Source organism: Anoplophora glabripennis, unplaced genomic scaffold (genome assembly GCF_000390285.2).
Source record: "Anoplophora glabripennis isolate ALB-LARVAE unplaced genomic scaffold, Agla_2.0 scaffold61, whole genome shotgun sequence".
NCBI lineage: Eukaryota > Metazoa > Arthropoda > Insecta > Coleoptera > Cerambycidae > Anoplophora > Anoplophora glabripennis.
In genome coordinates, this window is record NW_019416237.1 from 694,526 (window position 1) to 709,583 (window position 15,058).

The 15,058-nt window shown below is 32.8% G+C and overlaps 1 protein-coding gene across 1 annotated transcript in view; it reads right to left on the minus strand.

Moving 5' to 3' along the window:
* The window catches only part of LOC108917708 (pikachurin), a 232,074-nt gene that overhangs the window by 108,833 nt on the left and 108,183 nt on the right, over positions 1 to 15,058 (minus strand). The window contains exon 4 of the mRNA XM_018724445.1: positions 14,785 to 14,986. Within this exon, the coding sequence (XP_018579961.1) occupies positions 14,785 to 14,986 (202 nt within the window). The remainder of the gene's footprint in view (positions 1 to 14,784; positions 14,987 to 15,058) is intronic.

Genomic DNA, 15,058 nt, shown 5'->3' on the forward strand with positions numbered 1-15,058 from the left:
TTTTATGACATGTGGAATTTGATGGTGCTACGTTTTTTGGCGAGGAACCCCCCTAAGACAATTTTTCGTGGGCCCCCTTGTCTTTGCACATTTAAATTTCTTAAAAATTATCAGTCCACTAGAAAGTCATTAAATTTAGAAACTTTTTGTCTCTTTATACTTTTTTCGTAAAACGCAATGTTTTCGAGAAAAATGTCAAAATGTGATCGAATGCATATCGTGATTCGCCATTTTCCTCAAAAACATTGCGTTTTACGAAATAAATATCAAGAGACAAAAAAGTTTCTAAATTCAAAAGCTTTCTAGCTAACTAATAATTTAAAAAAAAATCAAATTTGTGACCAAATTTTTCTGGTTCCAAAGACAAGGCGGCCCAAGGGAGTTCACGAAAAAGTGTCTTAAGGGGGTTTCTCGCCAAAAAGCGTAGCACTGTGAGATTCCACATGTCATACAACACCTGTGTACCAAATTTAGTGATTCTTGTACAACATGGTTTTGAGATATAAAAAAGACTTCTTAGGGGAAGATTTCAGGGGGCTGTAACTCCGAAAGAGGGGGCCAGTTGGCAAAAAGAAAACATACGGGTCCCCTAAATTTGTCTTAAGAATCTATGACCAAATTTTATTGCATGAATTTCGGGATATATTTTTTAAGTCTGTTCAATTATTGACATTAGCGCATTCGCCAAAATCTAGAATTGGTAATGGGAGGGATATCGTTTTTGAAGTACCAAAGAAATACAAAACAAATTTCTAACTTCGTACCTCTTTATAATATATTGTTTGAATCACATACGTACTCGTATAATTGTACAATTAAATTCAACTATAGCACATCGCATTGTTACTAAATTTCTTAGGGAAAATACCTTGAAGTCGTAAATAACGTATGCAAGACTGGAGTTTGATTAGGCAAGCATCTATAAATTAACACCTTAAATAAGCTTTTTTTTTCACTCTTTGAAAGTCATTATAGAAGCCTGAGAAGCTGTTTAGAAACAGTGTGGCAATATTTGAAAAACTAGTATTCATAAAAGGTGAAAAAATTGATACAAAATTTTCATATGGTTTTTAGTGTTAGTTGCATTTTTACACTTATTGTAACAATATGTCTGATTCTTTGTAAACAAAGCTATATTGATGCACCGTAAAAGGAGTAAATTTTCACTAAAAATCAACACAATTTTTTGTTAAAACGAATCCACACTCAATTGTGTTGAAATAATAACACTATTCGTTGAGTAATTTTCACTCAACTATTTGTTAGCTAAATAAATCTTACATGGACTGTATTGAATAACTTTTGAATCAGCTTGCTGAACTATGTGTGTAATGTCGGTATACTACACCTATGTAGGTAATAGCAACTAAAATCAGTTCTTGATTGCAACTACATCCAGTCCAAACCGCGTGCCGGTATGTGTATATGTACACCACTTTGTATTCTCCTTTCTGAAAAATGTGTAATATTAACTAAAAAATTGTGTTGATAAGTTCTTTGTTAAATATACACTCCACATTTAACGCTAAAATAATTTGCTTGTAAATAAGTACTATGTTGTTTTTTTGCTGTGTATTCAGATATTAAGGATCAGCATTCGATTACTTTTGGGCTAAATAAGTTAGGAGAGAAAAAGGGAGCATTGTCATGATCTGCGTAAAGGCTGCCTGTTCTGCTGCTGAGTGATTTAGTTAGGAGTATCATTTTTTTGAAACTGATAAACTCCTAAAATGAGTAATTCAACAACAAAATACCACACAGCGTGATGAAACTACATATAAATATCCTTGTCTGCCACTGATTGGTGGAGAAGTGAAAAATTAGAATACCCAGTAACATGTATGTGTTATCTAACTCTTCTTACATCAATGCTTTTGTCCAACACTGTTCGCAAAAAGTAAAATATAACTTACATTTGAACGTATACCTCCCTCTTGTACTTGTAAACAATGCACTAATTTATTTATTCAGGCAGGAATAATCACGAAATCAATTTTTGAAATGGGCTGTAATTCTCTTAACTGCTAGTAAACAGTCCCCGGTGTTAATAACCGTAGAAATATTTGTATTTCGAAACAGTACGCTTATTTCGTCATCAGTATTGCGTTCGTTGTTGTTAATTTGCCGCTAGATTGGCTTGGGAAATTGCAAAATGAGGTAGAAAACGTCAATAATGTGATGAAAAATGATGAAACGTACAAACAGAGCGACATTTAAATTCGCATTCGTTGGAAGCTGTTAAATTTGCAGTTCATAGTGCTACTGAGACTTTGACAGTAATTGATGCCATTCGATGTACGCTAGGACTTAGCAAAAGTCGCTCTTCAACATTTAATTGGTTTTGTGAAGATAATTTATGTAACCTCCCAGTTTATTAAATATAACAACTCTTGTTCCAAACGGGTTATTGAGATGTTACATTTATAATATGTACTCTCTCTTGTCTTGTTACATATTCTGTGTTTACATAGGTATCTGCTCTTCATGATGTTAATGTTAATTTAGGTTTCAAATTGCTGAAAGAATAAATATAAGTCAACAAATGGAGCCAAGTAGATTTTAGATCCAAAATAATGCAGCACGAGTAAAGTGTTGTTTTACAGATCATGTGAAAATAATATAAATTGATAGATTTCACTTTGATTGCAGGAGTTACAAAGTAGCGATACATTTCTATTTGGTCATTACTTCAAAGTAAAACTAAAGTAATCATTTTCTTTTTAACTACATTTTTCAATTTAAAAATAAAACAAAATGTTATGCTTACCAAGTGATCACAGATCACAAAAAGTATAGTAAAATTTATCACAAACGCAATTAGATAAGAAAGAAGATTTATAACATAATTAACGATAAACATAAAGCACGCTCGACGCTCTTACCAGCGATAAGTGAGAAACAATCTGGATGATATCACTGTTTATTTCACTTATAATTAGGGATTATTTACCTTCTTGTACGTAGTGAGCAAAAGTCCTTGGAATTACATTCATTTTAGAATGAAAATCCTCAATTAACGCAGAAAATTGTCATTTTACGTAAGGTAGCTTGCCCAAGTAAGGTTAACTTCCTAAATATGGGACTTTTCGGTCGATCGATATAAAAGATATAAATAAATCTCATAATAATAATGTCCACCCCTACGGATTAAGGATCTTCAAATAGAGAGATTTTAATATCCCTTGAATATGGAGAGAAAAATTTTATCACGTATACTTTTCCTCATGTCGAAAAAGCACTGGATAATTTCTTGGTCTTTTTCTTCGGATACAAAAACAGAAATACGAGTAACCTCTGTCGCAAGCACTTTTTTCGTAATTTTTTTCTGTCGAAAATATGACCATTTAAAAATTCTATTTTAGATAGCCTGCAACAAACTAGATTACCTCTATTTTTTCGTAAATGTAATGATTTTTGAAAAAAAAATCTTATAATTGTGATTACTTGTGGATACCACTAACTTTAGAAGAAGCAGTACTAACTTTGATTGATGTAAAATCGGACACCAGCACTAGACAAATTGCTATGCAATATATTAACCACATTATGGTATTGGTCATCTTAAAAGAACAACTTTCAAGTACAATGAGTTTAGGCTCATTTACTATGAGATTTTTTTGCAGCATCTTACATGTTCTCATTGGATTGTTTAAAAAAATTAGGCAACATTTGACAGTTTTTGTTTACAGATAAAACCAATTTTTCAAAGGAATTGATAACACAGTTCCACAAGAGAGAAAGTAGTCTATTATTTTGATGTAAAGTCAGTTTGGCGTCAGCATCTACCATTTTCGAGAAAATGCCCGTCAAATCCTCAAAAAATAGATAATTTGCGAATATGCTTAAGGATTGTAATGTTGTGGGAGAAGTTGATCCCTATACTGGACTACATAACCCCACCATCATAATTTCGGACACGCTAGACCCGAATCTGCAATCAATTTAGCACCAGCACCCACTATTTAATTACACTAAATAATTTAACATTTAATCCATTTTATGAGGATTCCGGGAGCATCAGGTCCGAAAACATAACAATAACAGTGTCTAATCGAAATAACAGACCACTTTTTCGTTTTGCGGGCCTGTGTAATTAGTATCATAACCACATATGGATGGAACGACATTTTAGACGACGTTCTTGATCAACAGTTTTCCCTGAAAGTATGGATTGCAATCACTCATTTGGCTCACAATTTTTGCTACATAGATCGAATGGAGATGCATACACTCACTTTCAAGAAGAAGTACTTCTTGAAGGTGTACCTCTAGATACCAGAGTTCAGTTTTGGTCTTACGCAAAATGGGGTTTCTGCCCAAATGGATGTAACAGCACGACTATATTTAAACAAAACATACTCATACCATTGGATAGGTCGGTGGACCACATTTTGGCCTCTTGGAAGACCTGATTTAAATCCTATATTTTTTTATATATAGAGTCTTTTATTTTACTTTACTAGACAAGAGACCCGTGCAAGATATTCAATAATTCCAAATATGCAAGATAATTGCTTGCATATTAGTTAGTAGAATTAATAAAACATAATGTTCCCAGTAGGTATATGTGGGAAGGTAAAACTATGAAAACTATTGTCCCCACAGTGAGAAAAGTGCAGGAAAATTGATTTTTGTAACTTTCTCCTATTTAAGAAAAAAATAAGAACAAAATTTTTATCACAGAGAGTGATAGAGATGTTTTTACATCGAAAGCTTTCTTTTTTCGCACTTATCTATTTACGCCTTTTATAGTTTTTATATATTTTAGTAAACATACATACAGGGATATTCAAAACTTATTAAAAAAATTGAATATACTCTTACAAATACAATTATGTAATAAAGGGCAATTTGAAAATGATTTAAACGGCACTGGAAACTGGTCCGTTGTAAATCTAGACCTTACGCAAGGTAAAACATGCAGTCAGCGACCGGCATGGCGGCAAAGTGTAATAAAAAATGAACGGACAAAAAATTGAATCAATTTCTTTCTCAAGTAAAGAAGTAAATAAAATTTTATATCATCTATTTTGTATCAGCAAATTCAACTGCCGCTATTGTTATTATTAATTAATAAAATTAATTTGTAGTTTTAATTGATAAAATAATTTGACATAACTGATGTTACAACTGTGACGTGTAATCACATTTGGGCTCGTCTTATTCAGTTTCTATTAAATAACACAAATGTTGTCTTGCTTCACCATAAATTAAAACGATATCCATCAACTCCAAGTTGCTATACACATAAGCCAGTTTTGACACTTGAAAAACTAATGTAAACACTATCGCAACAACGATAATACTAAAATCGGATTTCAGTATTCGGAATCCCTGGGGCCAAGTGGGGCGAATGACGCTAGAGACTACAGTAGCCCACCGATGTAAAGGCTGAAAATACTACAATTTTTTTACAGGATTTTACAATTTTTTTTAAGATATTGACTCCATTTTTCATGAGGCATCTATTCCCAATTTTTGAATCACCCCGTATAACATATTAAAAACAAACGTCCCATCGCTCGGGAGGGGAGAGAAACCTGTAGTTTCAGGTTTTAGATAACTGAAACTTTTGTCGGTATAAAATTCACGTTTGTTTACTAGACTTACTTAAACAGCAGATCCATCAAAACGCGTTCCGTTAACTAACTGATTTTAACACTGCTAAATCCACAATCTGGTATAATTCCCCGGGTAAACCGGTAAAAAATCTGAAAAACAGAGCAAACACATCTCGATGTGGCTTAATTCCGTGCGAAACGCCACCTGGCGAAGGATTTAATAAATGGCGGCAATCAATTTTAATTTATTTCTGTACTCACTACGGGGCAGCGTATCAGATCCAGATTAAATTATTTGTGGCCCAATTCCTTCCAAATACATAAATTACGTTTAATAACGTGCCGGCGGCAATGGGATTAAATTTCCGTGAAAGCAATGATGTACGCCGCCATAAATTGAGAACAACAGGATAAAGGATAAAAAAATCGTTAGTGTATTTTTAAAGTAGGTATTGTCATCTTCCTTTTTTTAAATTTCATAGCAAATTATATATGGACTGTACTGTGGTTATATTTTTTTGTAAAACTGTACCTCGCTGATATATCATTGTTGCTAGGTATAAAATAACAAGAAAACATTTTAAGAAAATGTAAATATTATATTTCTGTGCTATGTTTAAATCATTATAAGTATAAAATATCTGGGAATGTTATAATTCATACAATAGATTTAAAATTTAAACTTACATGTAAAACATATTAAATATATAGGTAAAACAAAATAATAAACTTTCAGCAAGTTAATATACAGTGTGGCCCATTAAGAACCTAGACATTCCCTTTAAAATTCTTCTGAGACGCCAAAACCAAAAAAGTACTATAAATAAAACAATAATAAATATTTAGAAGGGGAAAAGCAGGTTCTAGGTAATATACCGGCTGGCTCACAGTGAGTGTCCTATTAGATTATTCAGAACGTCTTTCAACTTCAATTATGAAAATTGGCACACTAGGGTTTTTGGGTGTGCTAATAATTTTGTTCATGTAACACTTTCGGTTATAACGGGCGTCAACTTTGTTATTTTAAATGGGACACCCTACATATTATTGCATTTTCGGATTCTACGTGAAATTTGAGGGTCACTTTATTGAGTATTCCCTATATCTAGGAGTTATAGATTATGACATATTAATTTTTAAAGAAAAAATTGACAGATGCAAGAGTCTGCGGAGATGTTAATAACTCTTTTCAGGAACGTGATATAGATAGGTAACACTAAATTGTAGTATACTAGGAAATTAAAACATTTAATATTAGGTGTTTCATTTTTGCTGTTACATTTTGATAACTTCAAATAGCTATAACTTTGTTAACTTGAATCGAACACCCCGTATTTTTTTACTCTGTGGTATGCGAATTGAAATTTTCTTTCAAGCCATATAAGCGCTGTTAGGGTTGTCGTTACTATTTTTAGAGATATTTGCAATTTTCTATTTTTTTGAACAGTTTTTTTCGTATCAGACCTGTTGTCAAATTGGCCATGATCAGAGATAATCCAAAGACAATTGAAATAACTTGACATTTGTCAAGTTAGTTGTCAAATTATTGTTGTGTCTGAATAGTTTTTACCGAAAATTTAAATAAAAATGCCCGGATTTCGTTCGTCGTTTATCGTTTAAATTATACTAATGAGGATTATTTTTGGATGTGACAAAATTTCAAGAATATGTAGGGAATTTTCTGCTTTGCACATTTTTAAATAAATATAAATAAAAGTATTTTGCATTATTCATTGATGAAATTTGAGATATAGAGGTCTTAAGTTATGCTGATTAAGACTTTTTAAATAGTTTTTAATAAAAAAAATCCCGAAAGTTATTTTCTCAAAATTCGCATCTAAAAAGTAGGCCATGGTTTGCCAACTATACTGTGGTAATTGGTCCAGTAAGTACATTTAGGACGATTTTTTTAACATAAACTTCAAATAAGTAATACAAAAATAATAATTAGCGGTGTACAACCTATAGTATTTTTATGAACATTTTCATTTCTGTTATTTTCACTCTCTTCTATAAAACATGTGTCTTTTTTAGCCCACCCACCTCTTCTTTCATCGATTATGAATTATTAAAATAATTGCATTCGTACCTAAATCAAAAACAAAGTTTAATCACTTTATATTCAGCCACTTGAAATGTTATTAAAAATACTTTCAAAGTAATTATTTCCGCAACTTTCACACTTGGTAATTATGAGTTGCATATACCTTAATCAATATAGATTTTCATAATGAGTTTTAATAATACCTAATAACATTTAATTTTATACTACTTAATATGAAACTTCTAAATATAATTTTTATATTGTAACATGCTTCTAAATATACGCCATTTGTATTTAACATTATTAAATGTGTAATTTGTAATGTAGCACCTTATTTATTTCTTAGATCACACTTATTAAATACTTATGCCATTGGTCCACCTTCCTCCACTTAAAATGTTATAATTATATTTTCATAAGTATATTTAAATACCGTTTATCTTCTGCGATACGTTCAGAATCCAATCTCTAACACTCTACTATTTGCTAATAATAATCAACAGGGTCAACCTATGTTTCATCTTCAGGTATATCTAAAACAGCCTAGATTTTCAATTTAAATCACAATGAAACTCAAGCTTTCTCAGTATTAATTGGAATTATCTCATACAGTAAAATTTTTTTCTTCATTGCCCTTTTACAAAAGACGCAAAAGTTTTTTGTAATAACACCCCGAATGTTTCAAGTCAATGAATCAGAAGATTTTTTCTAAAAATTGTCTATAATTTTTTTAAAACTCAGTTAAATCAGTCCTAAGACGCTTCAAAGAAACGAGATTATTTTAGAGATTTTTTTTAACACTTAATTATATTTATAACCCCAGGCAGATTTATGTCTTACAAAAATCCCCTATAATTAATTAAAAAATCTTTATTCCCACTTATTTCATTTACTTCTACGGCCTAATAAACGTGTAAGCCTACATAATCTTTGCCTCATGAGAACCATAAAATACTTTTTTACAAATCGGCGAATTTATCAAATCTGCTACACAATATTATTTGCTCAGCAAAACCCAATGATTCGTGAAGGCACTGATATACAATTTATAGCTGAACGGAGATATCGTTCTCGTTTCCTTAAAATAAAATTAATAAATCTCGTGTGGGGCATCTCTTGGTTTTATATCAGAGACTACGAGTTCCCTTATTACACAATTTATTTGTCTTTTATTGATATCGCGAATTTATCAGTTGAAAGGGAATATTTTACTGCGGCTTTTCATCTGGTTTCTGTTACGTTTGTCAATAAAACGAATTACCCCCGAACTCCTCCCCTATGACTTGAGGAAAGTAATAAAAGATACAGATGTTAGCAAATAAACCAGAAAGGTAGGCGACTTGGCAAACTTTAGACTCGGGTTATCAAATATATATTTTTTTGGGAATACTGTGTATATTGGATGATATTTATTAGTATATAGTATAGTATATAAAAATCAAATACGTATTCGGTTAGTAGATATATATTTTTAATGAAATACTAAAGAAATCATCATCATTGTCAACCTTATCAACATCGTCACCATTATCAGTATTGTCTTCATCGTCATTATTCGTTATCACTAGCATCGTCATTATCTTTGTCATAATTTTAGTTATCGTCATCGTCAACCTCATTAACGTCATCATCATCGTCATCGTCAAATCATCGTCAGCCTCATCATGAGCATCACCATTAATATCACCATCAACATGGTCATCATCTTCATCCTTTTTGTTATGATCATCTCATTAGCTTCATAACCTTCATCACCATCATCATTATCATCATTTTATCTTATCATCGGCATTATTATTATCGTCATGGTCATTGCAGCATCACCGTTATTTCTATGCTTATTTTTTATAGCAAATATCTTTCGAATCTGTCATTGAGCTGGATTACAAAAATGTAATATAACACACTGTACATGCAAAAAAAAAACAAAATGTATAATATTACCAATAGTCTATTCTGAAAAAATACCAAAATTTTCTCCTTAAATCTTAAATTATTGATTTGTTTCAGATTGACAACGCAGCACTGTTAACAGCTTTCGTAAATTTTCTTGGGCATTTTAATTTTATTAAGACCCTCCTGTCATGTCGAAAATCTCTCGCCCTTCTCGACGTTCCAGCTGTGCAATACGCCCCTGCTATTAACTCGCGAACGGAGAAAACAGTGACCGGTGTATAAATGGCAATGCGGCTATATTAAATTAATTAAAGACTTCTCTCTGTATTCTGACACCGCCATTCATTTCTGTAATGTGATTGCCTTTGTCAGATACATATTATGGGCCTAACAGTTTCAAATCTTGCATATAGTCATCGCGCGGAACGTTGCGGATTCAATGACGATTTTCTTCCTTTTGAGAGTATGGGAAAAGTAAAATATGACTTATTTTGTAATCTTTTGAGAAAAATTCATTTGTTTTATACCTTTATTAAAAAAAACAATTGAGCAGCCTAGAATTATAAATACCAACTGTGTTTTTTATTTTGGAACACCCTTTATAATACTGTGGTACAATTATGTATAGATAATAATCTTTCAGAGTGAAAATTTTATTTATTTAAATCTAACACAATTCTGAATTAACAATGCTAAAGGAAATTATTAAAAATTTATTTGTTTTGTTAAAGTTATCACTTAAATTTTTGTGTACGATTAAATATTTGAAAAATATATGCAGGTACTTTTCCGAACCTATTTCTAATGGCTAAAAATTTACGGTCAACATTAGTACTATCTGCTCCTATCGAAAGACAATTTTTCGAATAGATTCTGCCACAAAAATTTGTGATATATTAAGAAAAACAATTCAAAATACTTTTATATTAAACATTTGGATTAAAATATTGGATCTAATTTTACAGACTTTGTAAATCTGACTACTATTTCTTAACATCACACAACATTTAAAAAAATCAAGAACTATTTGAAACTTCATGTAACTGAAATATAGTTTACGTGATTTCACTGCTTTTGTTTTAACAAATGATATATTAGACTCAAACAAACAAAAAAGTATTGTACTCTACAGGGTGACCGTTAAAGAATGGGCCAAACTTTACCACTAGAGTCTACGACTAAAATTAATGGGGAAATGTCATATACAATGTTATCCATAAACGCTTAGTTTTCGAGTTGAAGTTGAAAAAAACATTTTCTTTACCATATTTCGATTACTTCGAGCTAATTTCGTAAATTTCGTATCTGGGTTTTTTTGGGATGAGAAATTCGAATTTATTGACGATTTCATTGTATCTTCTAGAGGGCGCCACAAGCGACCATTGGGACGCATTTCAACTGCCAAAACTTTTTTGTGTCGCTTGTGTCGCCTTCTAGAAGATACAACAAAATCGTAGATAAAAATAATATATTGTAAAACTGAAGTCATGGTCATAGGTAATGTTTGATATTTGAAGTAATTGATATTAGTAAAACATGTTTTTCCCATGAATTGGTCGGGTCACAACTAAAGTAACGAGCGTTCAAATAAAAACGTGGTCGAAGTTGGCTCTGACACATTGGACGCAGGGAGTAGCTTATAGCGACCAACTTAACCTCATTTCTCAACGAGCTGTATAGCAGCTGTCAGTTTCAATAACGTTAATGACTATATAACTTTATTTTAAAGAATAATCGTGATAACAATAACAAACAATTAAAGGAGCTGCGGAAAGTGTCCCCCTCCTTGTTATAACAATAAATTAAAGCAGCTGCTGAAAGTGTCCCCCTCCTTGTTCCAAGCACTTTTCACACCTGTTCCTCAAAGAATTAAAGACATTTTCTAAGATGCTCGGGGTATTGTTAATTTCACGAATCTTGTCTATAAGTCGAGCCTGCAGATGGTTTAAATCAGGAATAGGCAGTTCAAAAATAGTGTTTTTAAGGTAAGGCCACAAAAAGAAATCACACGGCGTAATATCACATGACCTCGGTGGAAATTCATGTTCAGCATTGAGACTTATTAGTCGATTTTGGAAAACTTCCCTCAACATATTCATCGTCTCGCCTGCCGTATGTGCCCTTGCGCCATCTTGTTGAAAGTAAAAGTTTGTAATTTCGTTTTCTTCCAGCTGGTTAACAAAAGGAGCGATAATTTCTTCTCTATACCTTTGCGCAGTAAGAGTACCATTAAAAAAAATAGGTCCATAAATCCTCCTTCGATTGAGAGCACACCAAACTCCAATTTTTTGAGCGTGTAGAGGGCCCTCGACAAAAAAGTTATCTGGTTTTTCAGAAGACCACATTCTCATATTCTGTGAGTTTACGTAACCACTTAAATGAAACCAGGCTTCATCAGAAAAAAAGGTGATATTATGAAGTTCACCGTAGTTGTTTAAAAACCATTCACAAAATACAGCCCGTCGCGGAAAATCAACTTCATGAAGTTCTTGCTGACAAGTTAAACGATAGGAGAACAAACGCAAATCTTTTTTTAACACTGTGTGGCAGGTACCGACTGATACTCCCACCATTTGTGATAAAACACGTACAGAAGTTCTTGGCGCATTTTCCATTATTTGTTGGACATTTTCTTTTAATTCTTCAGTCCGCTTTTTAGGTCGGCCGCTTCCTTCTTTTCTTGTTACACTGCCCGTTTCACGAAAAACATTAACACAACGCTGAACTGCACTTTGAAAAATTTTGTACTCAACAACGCCGGGAAATTGATTTTGAAATTCTATGAAACATTCCTCAATAGAATACTTCCATATTCCATCAATCTTGCGTCCATTTCTAAAGTAGGACTCTATGATAAACACTTTTTGTTCTTGAGAAAACACCATTTTAAACGCTTTTTAAAACGAAAATATTCAAATTGATAGCGGCGATATAGCGCTTTGACAGATGACGTTTAAGTTAATTTGCTATACGCTACGCCCTACGTCCAAATTTTCAGAACCAACTTGACCACGTTTTTATTTGAACGCTCGTTACATTTGATAACAGCGCATTAACTACTGTAGACAATCAATTGGTTGATAGAGAGAGGAGACATTGCCAGTTGATGGCCGTAATCGAGAAAGTAGGTCGCTATGTGCTGTTGATTATTTGGTTTAACTATAATTTTTTCATTTTGTACTTGGTTTTATGCCATCAGAATAACTAACTCACCATGTTAGTAACACTGAATATCTGGACATATTTTGACATTGAAACACATTTTTATCAAATACTGTGATAATAATGTAGGAACTTCCATTTTTTATTCGTTATTTGAGAATAATATGACGCAAAAATGTTGTAATTTGTAATTTACATTAACTACGTTTGCAAACGTTTTACTTTTATGATTTAATCCACCTAAATTGTTACAAAAATATTTGTGAAGTACACAAATTCATAGGTCAAGGTTAAGGTTAATGAACCCGACACGCGTTGTACTGGCTTGCAGTGCCAGGATGTGCGCCCACTGTAATGCAACGTAGCCACGTTGTGGAGGTTATCAAGGCTTTGCTTCTAAATTTAAATGATAATATTCAGAAATCGGTTAAGTTTTTGTTTGTTTGGGTCCGATCCAACACTTGTTACAGTAATGGCAATGGCATTTGTTATCAATTCATTGGGTCAAAAGTTGAAATAGTAAAAAGAAATGAAAAATAACCGAAAACTTTTGCAAAGCACTTGTCTTTGTCGCACTGTGTTCTGCTACAGAATGCATTAAACTCCCGTCCGTTTTTCGAGGCAACTGTCCGACTAACTCCTTTGGTCATTAGACACCCATTGCGGCCTGTTAATTACAAAATATTAGGCCGTTAAAAGTGGTTTTACACGGTTTGGTGGCAGTTCGTGGGTCATTAAGCCGAGGGGCCGATACCGATTCAGTGCGTCCGCGTTCCACTAAAAGTTATCGGACTGTTAACTCCCCATACATTAGCGCTTTCATCAATTAATTTTGCATGCTCGATATCCCCATTAATTATCCTTCGTTTTAACGAACGCCCCGCCAGAGCAACGAATCTGATTTTGTAACCGCCGCACCGTTTTCATGAAATTAACTCACTTTCAATTGGAAGTTAAAAAAAAACAATTTTTTATCTTTATGGAAAAAGTAAAGTGTTCAGAAAGCGACGGGCATGCTCTAGGATTTGGGTAGTTGACGTTACAAGTTTATACAAAGTTATTCACAAATGATGACCAGAAATGGAACCTCGTATTCTTTGGTGAATTTTAAGGGGAGTCTTTCCTATAAAGTTTTTATCTAGGATGCTTCATTAAAAAGATACAAGGTGTTAAACTTCAAAAAAAATTTTAAATTTTCTATATTTTTATATTATTTAAATTGCCAAAATCCGAGGTCTTTTTCTAAAATTTACAAGCTCCAGTAGCGGAGATCTTCGAAAATCAAGCTTTCTTCCGTAAAGCAGTGGCGTACTATTTAATTTAGAAAAATACCCTGTATCTCCGCCACTGAAACATTTTAGGAAAGTCCTCAAACAATATATACATGTGCTCAATTTCAAATAATTTCACTTACTAGTTTTTAAATTATTTAAAAAAATTGAAAATATTTTTTGAAGTTTAACACCCTGTATCTTTTTAACAAAGCGTCCTAGATAAAAACTTTATAGGAAAGACTTCCCTTAAAATGCACCAAATAATACGAGGTTTCATTTTTGGTCACCATTTGTGAATCACCCTGTATGTTTTTTAAATATGTTTTCTTCTTAAACTTGTCTAAAAAGTTTGAGTCGAGATACCTTTTCTCTTCCAAATTGTACAAGGAATTCAAAAGTAATTTTTATTTTAAGAAAAATCAGTGCTGTAGCATTTTTTTCTTTAAAAATATCCAGAGACTTGCCTGTGCGCACGCCACTGGAGAAACTGAAAGCAATATTTTTATCGTAAAACATGTATTGTAGTTAACTGTCAAAGCTTGTAAAATTTCATTAAAATGTTCTGAGCAGATTCCCCAATATTTTTAAATTTGCATTTTTTACTTAAAACTTTAACACCCTGTAGATCGGAAACTAAGCGTTTTCGAAATATGGTATATTAAGGAAATATATGTCAAATCACTTGTACTATAACCTCCTGCAAGGAATGCATCGACTTACCAAACACCCTGTAGTTTGTTGCATTTAACGTACTCAAAATAGTTTTATTTTACGGAAAACAAATGCACTTAAAAATGTTTATGTCATGCCCCATATTGTTCGTCAATATCCGCCATCTCTTACTCACCGAAATTCCACGAATCCTTGATGAAGCAACAGCGCCATGAAATCCCCCGCCATGTCGTCCCTTTCTCCGGTGAGGAAAAAAATTCCGTCGTAGGCCTCGGGGCGCAGCTCCAGACTCAGCTGGACATGTTTGTACGCTCCCCTCAGAGCTGGAAAGGCCAGCCAGCTGGAACCCGTAAATCTGGGAGACTGTATTTCTTTATCTGCAACAAACAGGAGCATTAGAATAACAGAACTTGGACGTTGAGGGGTCGTCTTATCGTTTTCCCTTTATG